This window comes from Xiphias gladius, chromosome 1, assembly GCF_016859285.1.
Source record: "Xiphias gladius isolate SHS-SW01 ecotype Sanya breed wild chromosome 1, ASM1685928v1, whole genome shotgun sequence".
Lineage (NCBI taxonomy): Eukaryota > Metazoa > Chordata > Actinopteri > Istiophoriformes > Xiphiidae > Xiphias > Xiphias gladius.
This window is the reverse complement of record NC_053400.1, coordinates 34,259,362-34,284,208: the sequence shown is the minus strand read 5'-3', so window position 1 is coordinate 34,284,208 and position 24,847 is coordinate 34,259,362. Positions and strand designations below refer to the sequence as shown.

Below are 24,847 nucleotides of genomic sequence, written 5' to 3'. Positions count from 1 at the left end.
TGTCGTCTGTGAGGATGCTCCACTCTGTCACCGTCCCACTGTTTGTCCTCCCTGAAGTGTCTCAGAGGAGCTGATGTCTGCTAGTGTCAGTGGGATAAGCAGATTGTTTTCACCGCCCATGGTTTGCTGTAGCTGTGTTTGGTGAAGAACTGGTTTCGGGGTTCAGCTGAACATGTGTTGTCTCTGATTGTTGACTGTGGAGCCTGGAAACGTGACCCCTTCACTGGTCTATTTTTGGAAATTGTCAGTCAAATTAATAACGCTGCACAGGAATGTGATATTAGAGGAGACGGGGAGCGGGAGAGGAGGATGCTGCGAATGAGGAGATGGTTTTCAGGCCTGCGAGGGGCAAACGTAATGTGACGGCGTGAGTGAATAGAAGTTGTGGGTCAGGATGAGACCTGACAAAGTTTTAGTCCTGTCAGATTCACAAAGGAAACTATGATAAATGCTCGTACAATCCCAGCATGACGCAAAAGGATGTGGTGTGCACGTATATTTAATCTACGCAGACAAATGACATTAGCAGCCAAAGAAGATCAAATAATCAGTTATTTTTTAAATGGCGTAAATGTTATAGAAGACCAGCTTTGTGCCATTCCCCAACATGTCCCGTCCTCTCGTGGACCTCCACGGACTCAGTGTCAGGTTCACACTCTTGAGGCCCGGGACGTCTGTGAGCTTCTGTGTGATTATCGGGAGCTAAACTCCACCAGAAGGGCTTGCCGGACGGTTGAAACCCCCCCTAAACCCTCAACCGTCCAACAAGCTCTTCAGAAACTATTGGTAGTCTGTGTCCAACCATATCTGTAACTTTCCAAAACCAGTGATCCGACATTCGCACCCTCCGCACTGGGTGATTGTTCAGCTGTGTGGAGGTGAGTGAGGAGCCAAGGACCGATCCTTTCTCCTAGTTCTCTTATCCAAGAGGAGTTGAATCGAGGGCAGCTGGACTCAGTTGCAGATACTTGAAGACGTTTCACCTCTCATCCCGAGAGGCTTCTTCAGTTCTCTTATTTCATTTGTTACACAACAGCCTCTGTCACCTTTCACGTGAACAACGGAGTGCAGCAGTACGACGGTTTTCCAGGAGAGACTAAAAATGTGTGCTGTTGTTCCCCTGTTTAAATGATGCTAGTGTGGCCGTGGACTCTGTGGAGTCTTATTGAATGAATCCAATCCTGAATCCAATTGTGTGTCCCCTGTAGGACATCTCAGGCTCTGACTTTCTGATAGTCTTGCAGCCTCAGTGGATGGAGCCTGTAATTTATGGGTGAAACTTGTAATCAGTGCAGTTTGTCGCTGGTCGGTTGGTCTTGCAGCGTGGTATTGTTTTTGAAAAATCCCGTTCTCGACCTGTGGGCGTTGGCATCCCGAGAGCAGTGTAAAGATCGCGCTGTACTGGTGGCTGGCGTTAAATCATACAGCACAGAGTTCTGAGTGGAGTTCACAGAGGCAGTGTTTTATTCTGACTCACAGTTTTCCTCTTCCTGTCTTTCCAGAAACTGATGCTGACTGAATTTATGCCCACACACACGCGCTGCCTCTCCGTGTCTACTTTTTCCAGCTTCTGTCCCAAATAGTTTTTTTTATTAAAAGGTGTGATACTCAGCATTTGTTCCAACTCAGTTAGTTAAACTACCTGCACTTCACTTTAATGGCAGTCATCATCATTTAGAAAAGGTTCCAGTGTTTTTCCTTCAGAAAGACACTCTTTATTCACACAGTGTGTGTGTGTGTGTGTGTGTGTGTGTGTGTCAGAGCTGTCTGGTCCAGATTCAAAGTCTGTGAGAAAACGCTGCGGGAGGCGTTTAGCCAGCCTGTTATGTCACAGGATTACAACAGCCAGGAGATTATTCAACTGTTCTCTGCGGGGAGGGGGGGGCCGTGGTGGTGACATCACTTCTACCTCAACCGCTAAAGCACACCAAGACGCTGTAACTTACGCAGCCTTTAAATAACTCCAAACGGGGGCCAGCGCTGCCACCACGGGACCATTCTGAGCCGAGGGTCAGGTCTTTGACCGTCCGTCTGCTTTCCGCTCAGGACAGGACAGTAAACTGACGGGAGCTGAACCGGTGGAGAGGTCACCTGCAGACAGGGGGAGGTGTAGATGAGTGACAGACCGATGGTTCAGGAGGTTAGACGGAGCCTCTGACCTGAGCGGGGTCAGTCCAGGAGGAGGAGCCGAGGAGGCCCGCGGAGACACGTCCCACACCACACTGGCCGAAACAAAAACACTGGAAATTAAGGGACTTAACAGGAACCTGTTTCAGAAACTCTGAGTTAATTAACCGTGAGATGAGTGAAACTCTGGGTTTGGTTTTCTGTTTCAGAGATGACTTTAACTCTGAGTCAGGCTCCTGCCGAGTCTGACACGCAGCGTCGGTTCCTCATTCACAGTCCGTATCAGAGGGCAAATGAATTTTATAACTATTATTGTATTGCAGAAGTTTAAAATCCCGACTGGACATTAGTTTGTCCCCCAGCGTGAGGACAGAGACAGAGATCTCTGACATCCAGATGTTCCACATCGTGGCCTAATCCTCAGCTCAGAACAAAGTCTCTTCACTGTCCGTCTTTCTAGCCCTGAGACTGCGGACATGAAGACAACTGTCAGGGTGTCAACCAGTCCCCTGCCCTGAAACATTTACCGTGAATTAGTCACTGCAAAAGAACAAACAACAAACCTGTGAAGCTTCAGACCGTGACCTATAAAGAATCACTTCTCATGCTGTGATTGGTGGAACTGACGGGACATTCCAATCATAGTCATGTTATCATATCGTAGATTACGTGACCTTTCTGAGTGAAGATGAAAAGACTTTAACATTTAGAAACTGGACTAGATGTGGTTTAAAAGTGAGTTTTTGAATCCAGGCAGGTTTCAACAGCATTTCACTCTCTGTGTTCAAATGAAATGAAGTAAAGTCATTAGACGCTGCCGAGCAAGATTTTGCACTCAGCCTGAACCTCGACCCTTTTTCAAACGCAAATGACCCAAATGGTGAGGCTGCTCCTGGGTCCTGGGTCCATAAACTTATGTCTCATCTGTTTGATCTATATTATCATCTTCAGCTGCCGGCAGCACTTTGTCCCCGTCAGGCTACAGCTGAATAAATATATTTAAAATTGGAATCTAACGAACAGATGGATTCCAGCACTTTATCATCCATTAAGGAAACTAAATTCTCTAAATAACGTGGTCTAGAGGACGGCGCTGAATAAAATGTTATAGTGTTGATAAGCATCGACCCTTTTCTCACTGCTGGAGGCTCTGGTCTTTATGTCCCCGTTGACATGGTGACTTGCAGCATCCATTGATGATGGGGTTTTTTTTTTTTTCATTCACCAGGCAGGTGCTTAACATACTCAGAGTTGATGAACCAACTCAGATCAGCTGTTTCCCATCAACTCAGAGCTTGTTAAACCTGCTTAGTGAAACAGGGCCCGGGACTTATTATTGTATTTGTGCTTGTACCGTGTGTTCGCTACGTTTGTTCCGCCCTGTGAACCAAGTAATTTCTCTCCAGTTTAGCCTAATATAGTCGAATGTTGTCGGCTAACACGTGGTAATTGGGCCAGCTCCTGGACGCACAGCTCTTACTGTACAGCATCAGTACGAGAAAGCTGGAAAAGCATCCAGTGTGTTTTAGCTCGGTCGCTTGGGAGCGTTTGGCATTTGAGTCAGTGGCTATTAAACATACAGTGTTTAAGCACTGCAGCAAGGTTCCTGCATGTCTGGAATACAACCTTCAGTCGTCCAGTCGTTAATCACAGCCCTGAATAAAGAATTACAACCTACAATCAACCAGGAATTATCTATGGCCCCGTATAAACAGGTACAAGACACACATTTTCAGGAACTATCTGCTGCCTCGTATAAATGAACACAACCGGCTGTCATCCAGTAATTATCTCTGGCCCTGTCAATCAATCAATTGATCGTGGTGTGTTCAAGTGCAACCTGGAATTTTTCTCATCAAACTAAGGCTCCCTCAGCAGCCTTGGTCTGTGAGCTGAAACAGAAACTAAAGCCCTATCTGATCATAGCTCCAGTTTTAAACTCATGCTCTTTTCTTGATTTTTGGAAGTAGCTTTTGTTTCAAAACTTAACTCTCAAACACTACTGAAGTAAAGGAAAAAGAGCAAACTGGAAAACCTGAAAAAGCCTCTATGGGATGGGAAACGTAGACAATTCAGCCGAAGAGCAGAAAACTAAAATCACACGTGAACTGTACTTCAGAAATGAAGCAGGAGGGAGGAGGATGGAGGATGGTGGTTTTGTCTTTTCTCAGCAAACCTTGACATATTTGGAAGCACAGTGGCGTCTTCACGGCCCTTCTCTCTCCTCCGTCTTTGATCCCAAACTCTGAAAAACCTTATTATCTTTTTGTGTTGGATAATTTATCCATCAGGGACTTGTTTTGCCCGAGCTTTAGCATTTTTGGAGTAAACAGCAGTGGCTCTCGTGAAATTCCAGCTCTTTTGCCTTTGCTTAGTGCTGCTTTACTGCTCGTTACACATTATACAGTGGTATCTTTGCATGAGCATATGCTGCCCCCACAGGGAAAACTCTGGCGGTTCAAGTGTTCATCTGGAGCTCAGAGCATAATTACTGCAGAACAAGATTTGAGTTTTTATGTTAGTGCAGGCCAGGAGATTTCACAGCTACGTCCACACCTTCAAACAGCTACTTCAGTACAAGGGCGGTGGAGACGAGGGCTGAGGTACACGACGTGGAGACGTTCTCTGAGCTGAACCACGTCTGAACCAGCACTGAGGTGTTTCATTAGGAGCCTCAAGTCTGCCTCGTGCCAGTTATTGTTTGTTGATCAGCAGGTTCAGATTCGGCTGAACCACACGAGCACAACAGATCAGGCTGCAAGATTAAAGGGCGTTTCCGACAGCGAACAGCTGTGCCCGGCGACATCTGTGTTCTGCGTTTTGAATCGGCGGCAGGTATCATGTCAACCATGTTCGCAATCTTATGTTTGTTTTCGACCAAATACCTGCTGAACTAATGAAATTCCCATCAGCCGCAGCTGTAGTTTGTGTTCAGTGCTAATTAGCAGATATTAGCGAACCCACACACTAAACTTTTTGAGAAATTAAAATGTCGACCTGATGATGGCGCTAGGTGAAAAGTCAGAGGATCAGCAACGTGATCACACCAACATGAACGACCGAACCACATTTCATCACAATCCGGGCAATAGCTTTCATTCGAAACCGCAAATGTGAACCTCACGGTGGCGCTCGAGGAAAAGGTGGAGGATCTCTAAAGTCAGCAGGACTCATCGAGTGGAAATCACGAATGTATTTATACCAAATTTTGTTCCATTCAGCAGATGTTGGAATATTTTATTGATAATTGAAAAGTGACCTGTTGCTGGTGCTAGAGGAAAAGCGGGGATCACCAAAGTCAATGCAATGGGATTTATCCTAGCGGCACCGTGAATGTGTGGACCAAAGCCGTGGACCGGAATCGCCGTCCAGAGCACAGCTGCTGGCCTGGTTAAAAACGCGGCCCTACAGCGTGTCGTCGCCCACGGGTACCGAGGGGGATATTTGTGAAGAGGAGGTTTGGGTTTACTCCTCGTCAGCCTCATGGCCGGTTGCTGGAGTCACAGAACCTGACCTGGACAAAGCAGGTGGAGTCTGCGTGGAGCAAAACTGCCCCGGAGACACATTAGAAGAAATAAAAATAGCTGCTGGGAGCGTGTATGCTACTTGTTTGGGAGTATGATGGCCACGCCGTGTAACCTGCATCCCGTTGAAGGTTTGGTTGTACACATCCACAGGAATTAACGTTACGCTGGTTTGCGGCAAAGGGGGATATTTTTCCACAAACTGTGGCTGAGGAACGAGCTGCTGCTTCATCTGCTGACAGGCTGAATGAGTGTGTGGGTGCTCCATGTGCGGTGCCATATGTCTGCCGTGATTACATCCACCCTGAGATTATCTGGAAGCTGGCCGGGGAGATTAAAGAACAGAGGCTGTTAGCAACGTCTGAGCGAGAGAGTGGATCTCCCCACACCGGCCCGTGAGGAAGGCATTTCGTCCTCTGTTTGTACGAGAAAGTAGAACAGTTGACCGCGGTCTAAAGCGCAATCAGGCACCGATGCACCGTGAGTGGGGAAAATTAGACTTGAAGCCTGCAAATATGCTTGAAGAATAAAGAGCCGTCGCTCAGCTGGTGCAGAGAACAACCGTACTGATTAAGATGGAAGTGACTAAAAAATGCACCTGGAATGCGTCCAGAGAAGATAATTCTGACAATTAAACAAGGGAATAAGGTAAAACAGACACCGGCCAGGATTTTTATCAAGGATCGCGGAGTTCACAGCACACATTAGGTTCTGCTTTTATTAAAATGGTAGAGAAGACTCATAAAGTCAGCAAACTCAGTAATGTCGGTTACAGCAGTAACTACCTGAGGTCTGCAAACATTAGCTAACAATAGCCACTATGAGCTACTGGTCATAGCAGACCAAGTGAGGCCATGGCCATACATGATAGTGGGACTGCACAGATTTTCCACATCGTAGTCTAATGTTCCATTGAGTCCTCCTGTTCTCAACCTGCCGAGTTTGACTCCAAAAGTTCGACAGCGGAGACGTTTCCCAAGATGCTTTCAAGGGCACGATCAGACAGGACGGGAATCACAGAGAGACAATCGCATTTAACTCTCAGTTTGAGTGAAACGTGCTGAAGAAAAGAAGACGAGACAAAGAGAATGAAACCCGTTTTATCTGATGGGAGTGGAGGCTGGGAGAAGTCTCAGAGGTAGCGCCATACACGGGTCCAGCACTCCTATGATAGAACTGATTCCCAAACGAAGCGGCTCCGTTGCACACGCTTGTCGAATGTCCGTGCGGCGGACAGATGACGGACGACAGACGAGCAGACGCTGAACAACATGAAAGCTTTCCGTGAGTCTGACGGCTGATGAGTCATTAAAACTATTTCCTCTCAGGTTGACTGATGTAAAGACTCACTGAGCAGAGGAGGAATATCGAGGACAACATGTTGTCACATCTGACTCATCAAACCAAAGGTCAGTCTGAGTTGGAGAATGATGAAATGGACACAATCAATGATCATTATCACTGCAGTATCTCAATATGTTGATTTTTTTTTTTTTTCTCCTCTAAATTTATGAAGTGCAAAATGTCAGGGAAAAATGCTAATCACATTTCCCAAAAAACAAGGTGACGTCTGCAAATGCCTTGTTTTCTGACCAACAGTCCAAATCTCAGAGATTCAGTTATATTGATAGAAAACAGAAAAGCAGCTAATCTGAGAAATGGGACATTGATTGGTGTTTCTTGTGTGTAAGCGTCTTAAACATTTTTGTTTATGAAAATAAAATGAATCATACCTCAGTTGTTTTGTGGGGCATCATTCATCTTTACACATCTTGTCCCATTCTGCCAGATGCATACTTGTAATTGAAGCATGGAATATATTTTGAGGGTGTGACAGAAATATAATGTTTAGATCTGCAGCGATTGGTCAATAAATCAGTCAGTCGATTGAAAGAAATTTTTGATATCGATAAAATCGTTTGATAAAATCCTTTTTTAAGCAAAAATGTCCCACATTCTGATGGTTCCTGGTTCTCAGGCATCTAGTGAGAATTTGCTGCTTTTCTCAAGGCATTTAATAGAATCTAGCAATAGACATATTTTACCGTTGTCAGATGTTTTATAGATGAAACGATTAATCAGTGAATCAAAATGATACTTAGCTGCAACCCGTTGTCAACAATAAATGACATGCTCCTGCAACCAAAGAGCTTCTTCTACAACAGTGGCTCCCAAACGTTTTGTCTTGCGACCCCTTGATTGTTCCTAATCAGATCATATGGGAAAAACCATGTAGTACCCCCCCCCCAAAAAAATCAAGTGTGAGGAAAAAGTCCTGAAATCCAACATTATGTTTGTATTAAAATGGTGAGTTTTTCTAAATACCAACCATTGTAACCATATTGCAGCCATTTAGATTCGGCTTCCAACCCCCGGCCGTGACCGATTCATCCGTCCCCCCGTCGTCGTTTTCAGTCGACGCCGAAGCTGCGGTAGAGGTCGTTAGGAGCCAGTAGCTAACACTGTATATCTGTTGGTGTTTAAATGACAGTTTGTGGCAGTGACCTCCCTGGCTAGCTCTTTCTGCCTGTTTCCTGTCTTTTTACGCTGAGCTAAGCTAAGCTGAGCTAAGCTAACCCGGTGCTGGCTAAACTCCCGAACAACTGACTCTCGGCAAGAAAGAGAAGAAGTGTGTCGAAATGTCAGAATGTCAAACTTGAAACCAAGTCGACACCAGGTCAAACTCCTTTTCACCACTCTCACACCCCGTCGCAACTGACTCTCGGCAAGAAAGAGAAGAAGTGTGTCGAAATGTCAGAAGAAAAAAAAAAGAAGTCGAGAAAAACCAGGTCAAAAAACTCCACAAAACATTCCACATCCTTCCTCTTCCTTCACACACTCTCCTTTTTTCCTCTCTCTTTTTTCACGGCGGAGCCTGGTGGACAGAAAAAAGCAGGCAGATGTTTGTGTTTGCAGCTCGATGTATAAATAACTGCAGCTCTAATTTCAGGCGGTGGCTTTGTTGAACGTCCCCTTTGATGTTGAAATGCAGAATTCAGACGGGATTACCACTCAGAGCTAATTACTGAGAGGAAACTGCAGTACAGACGCCTCAGTGTGTGTGTGTGTGTGTGTGGTTTCACTAGTGTGTTTGCAGCGTGTGGTGTGTATGTGGGAGGCTTTTTTCTTGTTAGGTGTTTGTGTGAGGTTTCTCACTTGTTTATGGGTTCACTGGTGTGTGTGTGTGTGTGTGTGTGTGTGTGTACCTGTCAAATCTAAGCCTCTAAATGATCATTTGTTTGTAGTTTCTGTGTGTATCCACTGACACGTTTGACCGTTATTACCCCGACGCGTAGGCACCAACATGTGAGATCATTGCAAAAAACGAGGAAGCAGTTTGAATTCTAAACATGCATCAATTGTCCGAGTGTTGAAGCTGCCGGTTTGCGGAGTGGTTAACGGCCTATACCGCAACCTCCTCTCCTCCTACACCAGCTGCTGCTCTGCTGAGGAGGCAGGACGTTGCAGCTGCGCTGGAGTTCTGGGGCACGTTCTGTTCACATCGCTCGGGGCAAATGGCGGAGAATGAGGAGATCCCTGTGAACGTTCACATCATCAGAGTTGCTCATGTGAGGGTTAGAAATGCTGTGCTTTGACAATATAGCACCATCCTGTATCTATAAAATCTGGCTTTCAGTATCTCAAGCGGTGGACTCTGGCTGACGTGACGCATCCGTGTTTATGAGTGTTTGGGTCAGAGCTGCCAGAAAAGCTCCAGTCAATTCCAAGTCTCCGGACGTGACACACATCGGGTTGGCAAGGGCGATCCAGGTAAAGGTGTTGGAGTCGCCAGCATTAAAGGACAGGTTCACCTTCTTTCAGGTCCATCTTAAAACCATAGTCAGGTGCCCATATGAAGAAAAAGCTGTGAGCGGAACTGGCCGTTAAATGATCCCTTCCCGACACGCTTCCAGTGGAGGTGGTGGGGGACCAAATCCACGGTCCTCTGAAGCTCATATGAAGCTTCAGCAGTCTGAGGTCGACGCGTGGAGTGGATGTCTTCCAAAGTTGTAGTGTTTTTGTTATGAGACTGTCCAGGGAGATGCTCCTTATATGTAGGCTACGGATCTCACCACACTTAAAATAGATTTACCTTGTAAAACTGGACACAACACAGGCATGGATATTAAAATTCCTTTTTATTGCAAATATGCATGGATGACGAAAACAGGTTGACTACATCTCACAGTCAGAGCAGTCGAAAGCTCAGAAGAAGCCCTTTATTTATTTTTTGCTTCCAAGAACATCTGTTTGTGGGCCTTTGATTATTTTGTCACGGGGCAGGTGCACAGCTGTGATGAAGTGTAGTCACCGGAGCCCAGCTGGTGATTTCAGCAAGAACGCCGCGGTCCCGAACTGTAAATCGTCCCGTCCCGCTGAAGCTGTGTTGAACTTGTAGTTAAAAAGACTCACAGATTTAAGAGCCGTCTTACGGGAGCGTATCGCCTGGTTCCGGGCCGAGGAAATGATGGCATTGTTACAGAATCTAACGCTAAGCTTAATAAGCCTGAGGAAAAAGGCGGTCGCAAAGCGACGCATCGGGATCCGTCTTATTCACATCCATCAGTCACATCCCACGTGGTCCGAGCAGCTCATCCTCCCCGGCCAAGAGAAGGCTCATGTCAAATTGATGAAGTGAACGAAACACCGTTCTGGCTGAAGACCACAGGGACTGTCTGACACTCAGGTGTCTGGTGGACTGTGCCGGTTCACCTGGGCACCGCATCTGTAGCCCGGAGTTTTGTGTTTTATATTCTGAGCTACAGCGATTTATTTCCATTTCATATTGAGCAACTCTTTGTACCTGCTGTGAGACGGACTCCATCCAACTAAAGAGACGTCCCTTCGCCTCAGCGCCATGTGAATCATAGACAACTCGCAGGGTTCAGTGGTCACAGAAGAAAGGCTTGTTGTCACCAAACTGAGGCCGGTTCTCTTGCAAACCCCCACGTGTTGACTCCGATGGCCACAGTCAGATGGTTTGGGGGCATCCTGTGCACTTGTCATTTTAGTGAGCACAGCTGTGGTGTGGTGTGTGCAGGGAGCTGCCAGTAACACCCGAGTAAGTGGTTGAATTCTGAAAAGAGAGCGTTTCAGCTTTCCCTTCTGTCTGTCTGCGCTCTCACGGCTTCCGTCCCCACACTGAGCGGTTGAAGCTGGAGGTTTACGGAGGAGAAACGTAGAAACACACATGGTGTGTGTGTGTGTGTGTGTTACATAATGCAATCAGCACGCGGTGACGCGGTGCATTGAAAGTTTTGAGCGGTGGGTGACTACGTACTGCGCACGATGAGGTCTTGATTGTCTGGATATAATCGTTTAATAAGTGATTTACAGACACTCTGACGTGTTTGTCACGATCTTTTGTTTATACACACGGTGTTTAACTAACACTAAAGCTTTGTGACTTTTTTTTAATAGTTTTTGATTTTTGATACAAACACGTGTGTTAACTTAGTATATCGGTTTGATTTCCCATGAGCTGAAGGGGCAGAATCCTCAAACCCGACCTCAGGATGTTTGTTATGAACAAAATAAATCGGATCCGGGAGCAAATGTCTAACTCAAAAGGTTGAGTCGTAAAGGAAAGAGGAGAGAGAGAAGAGTCTTTCTGTACAGACAACCAGCTCCTCTGCACCTTGTTTTTCATGTCTGTGTGTGTTCGTGTTCATGTGTAGTAACAAGCTGTGTGTGTGTTTGTGCTAATGTGGCTGCACACTTACATAACTTCCCTTTGCTAAATATAGCAGCTCAGAGCCGAGCTGTCACTCTGTTTCAAACCGAGTGTATAAATACACACACACGCAGTCAGTGGGTGAGTTTTCAGGCTCCGTCTGAGCCGCCGATCAACTGTCGACACACTGTAACATGAGATCCTGCAGTTTGACTGGTGCTGAACCGATCTTTTAAAGACACAGGTCACTCACCGGTTCACGGCAGGCGACCGTGCATCCTCACGAAGCTGTCACGAGTAGAATTCCACCAGCAGACGCATACGCCGGCCAAAGAGTGTCAGGAAGTGTCGCTCAGGACAGAAAAATAGAAGTTTGACAGAGGATTTCATCTGGCCACGGGAATGGGCTGCAGAGGCAGCAAGCCTGCCGCTCAGTTAAGAATCACATGATACGTCATCAGATAGCAGCAGAAGTTCGGGTAATGTTCACTATAGTTCAGATCTCGTTATATGCTGCGATACGTTTAACATATCGTCGTTGTTCGTAGATTCAAATTCCATTTCCAAAGAAGGTTTCTGAGCTCTGTGTCTCTGACAGCTTTATTTTCCCACCTGTAAAATGTCGCCCTCAGTGCGAATCCTTTGCTGCCCTCGCGTGTAAATGTGTGCGGCGCGGGCAACAGTTTACCCGCCACCTCCGACCTTTGAGTCTCGTTTGTGTCCTGCGTTGATCATGTGTGATGTGAACAGTGTTTGTTTTCGGTTCAGCTGTTGAATGAAGCCTCTGTGGGCGGTTTTGTCCATAATGGGATTTATCCTCCAGCTCAGCTGACAGAGATCATGAAGGTTGTCCCCCAATCAATTAGACCCACCTGATGGTTCCCGATGCAGCTGCTGACAGATGTTTTGATGTGTGTGTGTGTGTGTGTCTCTGACAGCCTTTGTTATTTTCTCCCTGCAGCTCAGATTGAAATCATTCCCTGTAAGATCTGTGGAGACAAATCATCGGGGATCCACTACGGCGTGATCACCTGCGAGGGCTGTAAGGTAAGCCCCGCCCTCTCCTCTACGTGTTCTCTCTTTCTTTTGCGTTGTCATGGAGACGGGCGTGATGTGCCATAAACGCAGTGATTTATATTTCTTTTACTGAGCTCTCTGGGCCTCGGACACTTATTTAAATGAAACCATGCGACTCTCACGGACAGTTTTCGTGCTTCTTATGTAAAATTTCAATCTGAAAAAGTCAGTAGTGACTACAGCTGTCAAATAAATGTAACGGAGTAGAAGCGTACACCCTGGACAAACTGGAGCAAAACACCTCAAGGTTGCATCGAAGTACAGCACATCGAGCACTTAGCTGCTGTACTTTACACCAATGACCGCAGCCGTAACCGTAACTGTCATGCACAGATATTGTAGAGAGCAAGAATCGTTTTCACTGAACGTAATCCAGGTTTGGTAGAACGGGCCAAGATCGCCATTCCTCTCTGGCGACGGGTTTCACCGTGTGTCGTCAGCTTTAATGGTTCCAGAGTTTACACAAACACCAGGATAGAATTTTCTCCTTATCGCCCCAGACCTGATCTCCACCCTGCTTCGGGCAGCTTCCTTTTCTTTCCCTCTGAGTCTCGTTAACAGGAGCAGGGGAAACGTTTGACGTTCGGCCTGGACCGTCAGTCACAGTCGCAGTCGTTTGGCTCAGGAAACCTTCTGCTGTTAGAACAGTTCCCAAACAAGCTGGTGCAGCAGCAGCAGCTGCCTCCAGCTGTCGGCAGCTGGAGGCTCATTTCACAGCCAACGAGAAGCTGATGGAGATTATCTCAAACAGGAGACAGGGAGAGAGAGAGGGAGGGAGAGAGGCTGATGGGATTCTGGGTAGGGAATCAAAGGAAACGAATGTGTTTTAAACGTGCTGGAAAGATGAGTGAAGACGTGACCGTGGACTGTAGAGATGAAAGCTCTGCTCAAACGTCACTGTTCCCTCCCGCCTCAGGGTTTCTTCAGACGGAGTCAGCAGAGTAACGCCGCCTACTCCTGTCCTCGCCAGAAAAACTGTCTGATCGACCGAACGAGCCGAAACCGCTGCCAGCACTGCCGTCTGCAGAAATGTCTGGCTGTGGGCATGTCCCGAGATGGTGAGACAGATGCACACACACACACACACACGCATTACGAACCCGTAAACAAGAAATACACACATCTGGTGCTCGGCAGACGCGCAAACAAAGCGTACGCACCGTCGGCGGCGTAGAAGTGCGAGGCTGCGTGCCACAGCAGCTATGAATGGCCAGCGGGCTCAGTCTCTGGCTCTGTATCCCGTCTGCAGGGACACGTTGTGTCAAGCGTTGCTGGACTGTGACCTTCACTTCACGCACCCAGTTTCTGCTTTTCCGTCAGAACGGAACTTTTTTGAATCCAACACTTGAACGGGACGGTTGGCGACATCACAGAGGGACAAGCGCAGTCGCAGTGTATATTTTTCACAGCTTTCGCTCGAGCTGCTGTCAGGTCAGGTCAGATAAGATACTGGCCTCTTTTGAGTCGCTGCAGTTTTCTGAACCGGAAAATTACGCTTTTACAAAACCAATGATTTACTTAAAGGACACATCTGGTGTTAATCTATAATTTATTGGTTCTTGTTGTCTATAATCTCATGTTCAGACTCAAACCAACAGTGTGTTAGTCGGTCCCTCAGCACTTTCCCTCCTCGGTCTGTGGCTCTCAGCTCTGAGCCTTATTGGTTCCTACTGAAGCAGGACGGTGTGTGTGTGTGTGTGTGTGTGTGGGACTGAGACCAAATAAACTACAGTGTGTGTGTTCATGGTGATGAAGCAACACGTCAGCCAGCGCAACAGTGTGTTTTATTCGTTTCTGGAAACAGTCGAGCTCTTTGGCTCAGACGAGTGAGAGAAATCAGCCAACACTCGTTAGCAGGAGACATTCAGTGTTGCTTTGAGTCTGTACGGGGGATTTGATGACAAGAAGAAAAACACAGACCAGACCAGACCAGACCAGAGTGATCCGTTAAGTTCGGAGCTGGAAGCCGAGGGAAACAGCTGCCTGGCTCTGCCCAAATTCCTAACTTCCGAACTCCCGCTGTCCTCTCCCTCAAACACAGCGGTAAAGTTCGGTCGCATGTCCAAGAAGCAGCGGGACAGTTTGTACGCTGAGGTTCAGAAGCACCGTCTCCAGCAGCAGCAGCAGCAGCAGCAGCAGCAGCAGCAGCAGGGTCCCCTCCTCCTGTCCCACCCCGGCCTCGGCAGCCCGAGCCTGGCAGAGGCTGAGCCACTATCCCCCCACTATGGCCTCTCCTCCACCGGCCTCACGGAGCTCCCTGATGAACTGGGGGGCTACATGGAGCAGAACTCCCCCGAAGGAGGATCAGTGTCATCCAAGGTTGGTGGTTTTTACCTTTTGGAGGCGTCTGAGAAAAAAACATGGCCTAAAATGAATTGAATTAGCCACAGTTCATATGTATCGCCCTTCTCTTCCACACACAGGCAGACTCCGGAGGAGAAGGAGGAGGTGGCGCGTTCTACCTGGACATCCAGCCATCTCCGGACCAGTCCGGACTGGACATTAACGGCATCAAACCGGAGCCACTGTGCGACTACGGCTCAAGTAACGGCTTCTTCCCGTACTGCTCCTTCAGCAACAGAGACCCGTCGCCCACCGTGTCCCTGGCAGAACTCGGTGAGCCGAAGGAATCGGGGGAGTGCGATGTGTTTTGCACTGATGGAAATATTTGGAGGAAAGCAGGAAATGGTTTTCAGATGCTCAGAGTCAAACTGAAACCAAAACTAGATCTTAATCCCCTTTCAGACATGCATCCCTTTACATGAATCTGAAAGTAACTAAGTACTGAGCCCCAAGGAAATTTGAGCTACTTGTACTTTATTAGATTATATTTCCATTTTCTGCTACTTCAAACCTCCACTCCAACACATTTCAGAGGGAAATATTGGACTTTTTACTACACTACACTTATCTGACAGCTGGAGCTACTTTACAAATTACAAATGAATCCATTAAAAACATATAACGATCTTAAATATGACACACTGGAATTAATTAAACTACCAAATGATATGTAAATCTAAAAAAACAGGATGATAGTAAGGACTGAACTATATTCATAATATTCATTCATGCCGACTGCGTGGATAGAATATCAAAAGGTTGACCTGCAGCTTGTGAGTCGTTCAGGACAATTCGCTCTGTGATAACATCAAATGATGAAACTGATACAAATGTATTGGATTTCCTAACAGTAGTTAAGACCTCAGTGGTAAAAGGATCTTGCAGCCTGAGAGAGACCAGAACACACTCTTCTCTTCTTTGCCATCCTAACATTTTAACTTTTGACTCGTGAAGACGTACCTACTGTACGTCTGGATGACAATGAGCCATCACTTTGACAGCGACGTTACGCGTTGCACGTCTGACAGAGGCTAAGAAACCGCGAGGAGCAGTTAAGGAGGAAAAAGACAGGTTTCCTACACGGAGCGGTACGTTATTTGCCTGTTCAGAGATTGCTCTTATTTCACCAAATCCCGGGACAACAGCTCGGCGAGCGGGGCCCCGGTTACAGGTCTGATTCCCTTCGTGAGCTCCCGTAATGGATAAAAAAAAAATCTGTACCCACTCCTGGCTGCATGTGCCGTGCTCCGAAAAAGCAAAACACACAAAACATCCACCGCACCGCAGAAGGTTGTAGAGAGCTGGAGGGAAAAACAAACAAGAGAGAAGATGAGGAAATATCTTGAAAGAGGTGAAGCGAAAGGAGGAGAAGAACAAAGGAGAGATGGAGGAATAAGAAGGCACAAAGAAGAGTTAGAGAAACAAAAGACAGAGAGAACTGTGGGGCAAAGAGACGGAGAGAGGTGGTTTAAAATAGCAGGAGGTTGGAAACTCATCTTCAGAGCTCATTAAAATCTCTGTGTGGTAATTAGCTGTCTGTTAATTAGGGCCAATTGGGACGTGGCAGGGCGCTCGTTGGGGGAAATCATCTTTTTACTCTCCCCGGAGATTCCTTTCTTTGACAGTAGCATTTATCGTACTGACCCCCACCCCCGGCCCCTGATCCCAACCAGACTTTTATTAGCCGGCTGTATTTCTGTGCCTGGTGCCGTGTTGTTTCGGTCTGTTGTGTTATTTCATAATCGTTGGTGCCGGAACAATTAGCAGCAGCACGGAGAAGGTGAACAGAACAAGAGTTCCTTATCTGAGCCGCGAACACAAACACTTTGTCGACAGAGCTTCATACAGTAAAGGACTAAATGTCTCCTTTGGGCCTCGACACACTGAAACCGTCATAAACAGACTTGATTGTAGGAAGTACTATCCGGAAATTAGATCGTGACGATGGTTTGGTAAATACCAGGTCCAAACCAGACCTCTAACTACATCAAACTCCTGTTTCAGATCACCTGGTCCAGATCATCTCCAAGTCTCACCTGGAGACGTGTCAGTACCTGAGGGAGGAGCTGCAGCAGATGAGCAGGCAGAACTTCCAGCAGGATGAGGTGGAGAGCTACCAGAGCAAGGTGCGTTTACTGCGGGATTTACCGGGATTTTCTATCAAACGTGTTTTTCGTTGCGCGCGGTTGTAATATCTCCCCCTGTGCAGCCGCGGGAGGCCATGTGGCAGCTCTGTGCCGTAAAGATCACCGAGGCCATCCAGTATGTGGTGGAGTTCGCCAAACGCATCGACGGCTTCATGGACCTCTGCCAGAACGACCAGATCGTGCTGCTGAAAGCCGGTGAGAGCAGCCGGCACGTGCATTAGACGCACTGAACAGTCATTTAGTTACCGCTGGAAAAGGGTTTTTTTTCTAATCAGCAGCCGTCAGAAATCTTTGACATCATTTTGATTCAGCCTGAACTCTGTGTGTCATTGTGACTAGCCACATTGCTAGCTAGCTGTCCTAAAACAAAGCACGCGACACACACCCCGGCCACGTGACCGAGAACCGGCTCTGGTGCTCAAAGCAGACCGCGTGGACGTGCTCGGACGCTGAGCGACAGGACAGCGCGGTATCCCGAGTCGCTGATGCGAGTTCACTAGCGATGACGCGCGTGAAAAAGCCGTCGCTGCGTTTCCCTTTTCACAGCATCTACTTCACACTTTGTCACAAGGAGTTTTAGCATTGCAGTGTTTGTTTTTCCAGTGGAGAACGGTATAAAACAGAAGCAGTAAAAGGGTTTCAGAGGAAGCTACAGGATCAGAACTGTCACAGGCCACTTATTTTCTTACATTTGTTTCCACGTACGTATTTACAAGCTTTTTCATTTTCACAGTTTTCTCTTTGATTACGAAATGTCATCAGAAATTTTTTCTGACACGTCAAAGTTCATAGGATAAAATCTCTCACTTCAGACATGAAAACCATCTCGTCTGAAAAGCAGATGCGCTTTAATTAGTGATGACTGATTGGTCCAATTAATAAGATAGTGAGCAGGGAGTCATTAAAGAATCATTAGGTTGATTTGAACCGATTCCGACATTGATGATCGGCGCCTCCGTGTTTCTCTGCCAGGTTCTCTGGAGGTCGTCTTCGTCCGAATGTGTCGGGTGTTTGACTCGCAGAGCAACAGCGTTTACTTCGACGGGAAATTTGCAGGTCCTGACGTCTTCAAGGGACTGGGTGAGTGGACGGCCTCTCTGGCCCACGGTACTTTTCTAACATCTCCTCTTCCTTCTTGATTTGAATGCTTCATGCGTACAGACCACTGCACCGAGTGAAGGGACTGATAAACTGAGCCCAGGGTTAAGGGGAGATTTTGAGGTTGGGCCTCCAGAATATGCTCCTGGCATTCGGAGCACCAGCGTATACACTGAGCATGAACGCAAATATCTTTCATGTTGTACTGTGCAGACTGAAAAGAAGCGCATCACAGCGTGTTAGTCAAAGTGGATTGAACAATGGCTATCTACCCCCCCCCAGCCCGGTTCTGGAGGTCAGAGGTCCATACTGGAAGTCTGATCGTTCCCATCAGCGCAGCTCGACCCAGTGCTCCTACAGATGTTTCCTCCCTTTTCTGAAACTCGTGAATCATATTTTTACACCGTGACTGAATTTTATAATTAAGATCAATGTGTTGTAATTTCCACTCACACTGATTAAACCAGTTAAAAATGCTTGTCTTTCCATATTTGGATTGTATTTCGATTTTGATCAGTTGTGACTGAATTTATTCTCGTCTCAGCAGCAAACTAACTCACTACTTCCAAAAAAAACAAAAACCCATTGTATTGTGTCCAAAGCTGTTTCATTTCCTCAGTAGTCGTTGCCAACATGTTACGTTGAGACAAAACAGCCGCTCTCTATCCCTGAATATGCGACTTTTGAAGCAGCTCCTCTGCCGGGCCTGTTTTCGAGCTTCTTCTCAGTCACATTAGAAAGGTTAAAAGTTCAATTTCTTTTCTTTTTTTCTTTCTGGAGCTCTAACAAACCAAGATGTCACATCCTCCCATCTCGGAGTATTATTCAATGTGTTTCTGTGGTTACCCCATTTTGTGTGTGTGTGTGTGTTTCCAGGTTGTGATGATTTGATCTCGTCAGTGTTTGACTTTGCTAAGAGCATGTGTTCACTGCACCTGACGGAGGACGAGCTCGCTCTCTTCTCAGCATTCGTTCTGCTCTCTGCAGGTACGTCTCTTCGCTCGGGTTTACTCACGTATACTTCAGTCCATTTGTCCCAGTGTGTCCTCCATCGTGATCTGCCACCACGTAATAGCTGAATAAACGTGTGTGTGTGTGTGTGTGTGTGTGTGTGCGTGTGTGTGTGTGTGCGTGTTTGTGTGTGCGCAGACCGGTCGTGGCTGCAGGAGAAGCTGCAGGTGGAGAAGCTGCAGCAGAAGACTCAGCTGGCTCTGCAACACGTCCTGCAGAAGAACCAGAGAGAGCATGGAGTGCTGAGCAAGGTACACACCAGAAAACACACACACACACACACACACACACAGATAGATTTCTCAGGACTCATCAGGTGGGTTTAAGCAGTACTCACTGCGGTGGGTTGATCACATTAGACTCGAGGTTCAGGTTGACCTCATAAAAACTGTTCACATCTCAGTGTCTAGACACAATGAATTGATATCAATTGGTCCTAAACACTGACCGACGTCCACCTGTTCACACCAGACCTCAGCCATATACTGTGCATAGAACTTAGTTGTTAAAGAAAAAGCTGTGGGCCAAATGGAAAATGGCCTCACACTGCCCTTTTGTGGAGAAGCTGTGAACTACAAATTCTAAAGATTCATTTAATAGATAGATTCATCTTTTTGACTTTAACTCACTTCCTCTCCTTGTCTCCTCCTCCTCGTCTCCTCAGCTCAGATGTAAGGTTTCAGCGTTGCGTTCACTGTGCAGTCGACACACAGAGAAACTGTCAGCGTTCAGAGCCGTTTACCCCGACATCGTTCAGACACACTTCCCTCCTCTTTACAAGGAGCTGTTTGGTGCCGACCTCGAACTGACGCTGCAGACCCACGAGTAAACGGCGGCCACGTGCTCCACGGAGCCGACCAGCACCGAGCTGCTGGATTCAGACGGACCAAGTCCGGTTTGAGCGACCACGGGGGACGGGACAGAAACTGTATGCAACTTGGCTGCTGCACTTTTCCCGGACAACTGAGGCTTCAGAAAACGGAGAGATGTGAAACTCCTCTTCTCCTCGGTTTGTCTTTCTTCACCGCCTCTTCTCATGGCCCTGGGTTCGGATGCAGTGAGGAGTCAGGTGGTCTCCCTCCACTGACACACATCTTGTATCAAAGACCCTGGGTCTGGGTCAGATTCAGCTCTGACATTAAAATGCACTTTCAGTATTCACACTGAAACCTGGTTTGTTTTCCCTTCACTGACCACCTCTTCTTCTTACTGTCACTTCACTTCTGAGCAAATGATCGACGCCGCAAAATTCATTCACATGTCCTCCAGAAAAAGCTTTAGCTACGGTGGCTAGGGAGCTAGCTGGCCTTGGACGGGCCTACTGGACACAGGCCCGAGGGCCCTTGGGGTCATGGACCACAAAGACACTCAAAATGACAACTACAGAAAAATAAAATGACCGCTTTTGCGTGCTGGATCCCAGGGGCCCGTTGTCTCGTATTCCATCCATATAACTGGGAACATGCAAGCTGGTGCTATCCAGCCGAAATAGCCTATCTTTACAAACTTTGGGATGTCCACTAGAATTTAAAATAAAGTTCTGTGTGTTTGAATAATGCTTGGCCAAATAACATGGGTTTACGCTGTTTACAGTCACCGAGTTTAAGAGGTTAATGAAATTTCCGAGAAGCCACCAAATGAAAGTCAACCTGCGTTTCTAGCATCTGGTGTAATAAGAAGATTCTGAAAAGGACAGTCCTGTAACTGGGAGCTTCAGAGCTGCGTCTTAACTAATGTGGGTCTGCTGCCATTTTATTTTTAAAGTTTCTAGCTTCAGTGTCTTGTAGGGGGGGTCACAACCAGAATGTCCTTTCTTTTGATGCTGGAAGTTTCTGTCCACTGGCGGATTTTAGCAGCCACGTGTTTTTTCTAGAGGGAGTTTAAATGGGGTCAGTTGGTCTGTGCGAGCCGAAATTCAGTCTCCTCTCCTCTAACTTCTCTGGATATCTGCTGATGCATCGCTCAGGTTAATGCCCGTGGTTCAGAGGTCAAGTGTCCACAGAGATGAATCTCACCAAACACTCACATTCACATCTCTTGTTGTTACACTCGATCATTAACTAGCAGAAGATGTTTGACCAGACTTGAAAATTGGCCCCATGTAGGTGGTCGGTGACTCAAGTCTTATTTGGTGACTTCTCGACGACATTACTTCTTTTCTTGAGAATGTGTTAATTTAACGGAAGAAAGATCCTTTTCTCTGTGGTTTTAAAGTAAATGTTGAAAATCAGGAAACACAAGAGCACAAACAAAGACGAACTGATCCTAAAACACTTTTGACCTCATCAACAAAAACGTAGAAAGCCAATATGCACAAATGGAACCAGGTCAAGCTCAACGGCTACAGCCGACTGATCCAAAGGAGGCTGAGACCTTACTGCTCGATAAAACCATTCGGAAACTTCTGCTTCTCCACAGCACCGACCACTGAGGCTCATGGGTACTGTAGGATTTAGAGTCGTGTGAATTCAGGAACATTAAACGCACTTCTTAAAAGTTATACATTTACGGTGAACATGACTCCGTGATTACTCTTGAACGTGAATAGATAAACAGTAGAGCATTTTGGAGCAGACTTGTCCAGACTCACCACAGACGTAACTTGACAGTGGACAGTCGCCATCCCTGAGTTCTGGTTGGTTTTGTTGTGCTGATGATTTCATTCATCCTCCTCCTGCCTTTCGTCCTCTCGGCAGCCTCTTCCTCCTCTGACTGTAACATCTGCATCGACACCTGCAGACAGCGGCTAATTCATTCACACCCAGCAGTTAGCCTGTGGCACCACCTGCTGGTTGTGAGTTGAAAGAGCAGGTTTCCTTATTTCCCCTGTCAGTTTGTCTGCAGCTCGGGGTTTAAATTTATGGATGAGACCAATGTGAGAAAAACCATGTTTACATTTTACTGAAAGAGTAACACAGATTAATTCAACATCCATCCAGCTTCATGAAAGCAACGAAAGTTAATAGGAGCAATACAGACAGTGCTTCACAAAAAAAGAAACTATGCAGCGTGAAGTAAAATGAAGTGATGAAATATTAATAGCTGTTGCACTAATACCTGTCTATCTACTATCTACTGCCTGCGCGTGCGTGTGTGTGTGTGTCTGATGTGTGTTCATGAGTGTGTGAACATTTTTGTTATCTGTGGTAAACTTTCAACCATTTTAAGTGCTTGGACTTCAGACTGCTGGGAGGAGCCAAGGTTTATCCATCATCCACTGCCTCACTTTTCAAGAAAATTCCAGAAATTTACTGGAAAGAGAAAAAAAAATCCCTTATATGGCACATCACAGGGGGATTTAAGCACTCACAGCAGCCACTGAGCAAACCACAAACAGAATCAATTTAGTTAGGAGCTAGATGGGTTAAAGCTCCATTCAGCCAGTTCCGACCACAAGAGAGCAGGAAGTAGACCCCGACCCAAGCATATAGAATTAAAGCAAGTTCTTATGGGTATCATATTAGCAAACAGCTAGCATGCCACATCCAGCAGAAACAGAGCAGCAGGAGCTTCCCTCCCGAGTCCTCTCAGTCCACCTCTTGGATGTCTGCTGGTTTAATTCCCCAGCTCATGGGAGAACTGTCCTAGGGTTGCTGGATTTCCCACGCCCCTCCTCATTAACTTAGATTTTCCAATGGGAGCTCTTGAGCTGGAAGTGGTTTTTTCCTATGCCAAGGTTACTGATGATGACTCAACTATGCAGACAGATGAACCAACCAATCAGGCATTTTAGGGCTGATACTGATCAGCAACCGCGTTCCTGTTCACCTTTTCTTTTTTTTTTTTTTGGCCACCCTCTGAAAATCTTGTCTTTGCTGACCTCCAGTGGTGTTTAACTTCCCACCTTGTAGCAGTGATGCACATGTGTTCTCCAGGACCCCCGAGCCATCACTGTTTGGTGTGGCTGTAACAGAGCACACCTCTGACCACCGCCAAAAGATCCCGTGATCCCTGAATCCCCATGGGTCACATTCTAAAAGCACTGGATCCTGGAACACGTCAAACCATCCAATTTGATAGCATTTGTTAGCCCTCCTCTGCCTGGTATACTACCACGTTTTTCAAGCTCTACACTCATCTGTGTCATCTGCTGTTACATATAGACCACAGACATTTGTAGTCTTTAAGCCTTATCAGGGTTATTTTCTAGAACTTGTCCAATTTTCTCCAGAGCCACAGAAAACATCAAACAACTTTTTTCACACACACAACTGGTGATTTGACTTTGACACGTAAAAATCAGTGGAGCACCTCTTTAACAACCATAGTACATTACCCACGTTATAGTCAACCTAACGATTAATATATTCCTCTGTAGTAGCAAGTATTCATTGTACAAGGGGTATTTTTAATGACTCATTGCATCTTGTCACAGTTCATTATACCTTCCAGAATCAGCAAGTACGTCTCACCTTCAAACATCAGGATTTAAACAGCAAATCAGTTTGGAATAAAATAATCAATAACATCATTACTGTTATGTTTTACCACCTGCTCCATTTCACCATGTGTCTCGATGTCAAAAGTCCAATAAAATCCTGTATTTCTGGCACACGATGAATTTAACTTTAGCCATAACTGAATGTCAAGCAATAATGTAAATGTTGTATTTAATCTTTACCGTGTATAGTTTGAAACATGTGGCATGGCAACGCAGACTCTAATTTATAAGATTTCATTTGGGGGTTTTCTTCCGAGTCCCGCGTGTTATTGGCTTACTACTTTGTGTCGACCTGTCACGTGATCACGTACGCTGACGACATACTTTCCTCCCTCCATGCCTCCTTATCGGTTTGGCCCCCATTCTGTAAGTAACTTAGTTAAAGAGTCTGTACAGGCCACAGGAAAATACTGCTATAAATGGCTACTGAGCGTCAGACTTTTTATCTGTTGACTGATACGCATCATGATGTGTAATATCTGGTTTGATATGCACTGCTCTCTTTTAGAGTTAGTTTAGTTGCAGGGAGCAGCCTTTTTTGTGTTTTTAATATGCGTGTGGTGATAGTTGAACTTTTAACGTTAGCAGGGTCTGGATTTTACCAACTATGCCACATTGTATGTTTTTTCACAGGGTTACCAATTAAAGGAAAATTCAGTCTTTCAGCATCCTGATAGTAACAGCATTTTCAGACAGTACATGTTTAGCTCTGATTTCCTGGTTTACGGTCAATCAGTGCATTATATTTAAATGGGCATAAGATAATCAGCACGTACAATTTGATATCATAAAGCTAATACTGGGATGTGTTAGACCAGGCCGTCCTGTTGATTTTTTTTTTGACGGAATTTTATTGTTTTTAGTTCATCAAACTAAGCTAACTAGGCTAACAATGGCAAGCTAGTTGATTTATCTGACCTTTGTGCATAATTTAGGTAAAATGCTTTTCCGACCTGGTTTCTTGTCCTGAGTCGTAAGAAAGACAGAATTTTCCTTTAAATTATCAAATGTAATTATGATTATGAAATATCATAGTCCAGGATGTTACTGCATTGCTCAGCCTGCACCTGCATCAGTGTGTCAGGCTCGGGCCTGTAAGTTTCTTTGTTTGAACTGGTCAAACACGACTTCTTTTGTTTTGATACGAAGCAGTGCTGCTGTATCTGAAATGTATTGAAAATAAAACAGAGAGAGGAATGCATCAGTTTGTTTTGGCGTCTTTCAGAGTCAATGCACTTCTGCTTTAGCTACAAAAACATCATAAATCAAATAACCCCTAGCTCGTCTGACTGCTCGTGCCGCGAGTTTGAGCACAGAGTCTGCGAAGGTTCGAGCCTTCACACAGCAGGGTTTTAGGTGGGCCGTTGCTTTAAACCGAAATAGCCTTCGAATTTTTTTCAAATTC

General features: G+C 46.1%; 1 protein-coding gene across 3 annotated transcripts in view; it reads left to right on the top strand.

Moving 5' to 3' along the window:
* The window catches only part of LOC120783806 (nuclear receptor ROR-alpha A-like), an 87,540-nt gene extending 62,907 nt beyond the window's left edge, over positions 1–24,633 (top strand). For 2 of the 3 annotated variants that reach the window (XM_040117092.1, XM_040117267.1), the window contains 10 exons: positions 12,287–12,372; positions 13,319–13,460; positions 14,444–14,721; positions 14,826–15,018; positions 16,750–16,871; positions 16,955–17,087; positions 17,865–17,972; positions 18,867–18,977; positions 19,140–19,252; positions 19,666–24,633. In XM_040117092.1, the coding sequence (XP_039973026.1) occupies positions 12,287–12,372; positions 13,319–13,460; positions 14,444–14,721; positions 14,826–15,018; positions 16,750–16,871; positions 16,955–17,087; positions 17,865–17,972; positions 18,867–18,977; positions 19,140–19,252; positions 19,666–19,830 (1,451 nt within the window). In that variant the 3' untranslated portion in view covers positions 19,831–24,633. Of the gene's footprint in view, positions 1–6,979; positions 7,061–12,286; positions 12,373–13,318; positions 13,461–14,443; positions 14,722–14,825; positions 15,019–16,749; positions 16,872–16,954; positions 17,088–17,864; positions 17,973–18,866; positions 18,978–19,139; positions 19,253–19,665 lie in introns of all 3 variants that reach the window. The other variant, XM_040117181.1, reaches the window with a different exon arrangement.
* Positions 24,634–24,847: the final 214 nt, after the last annotated feature.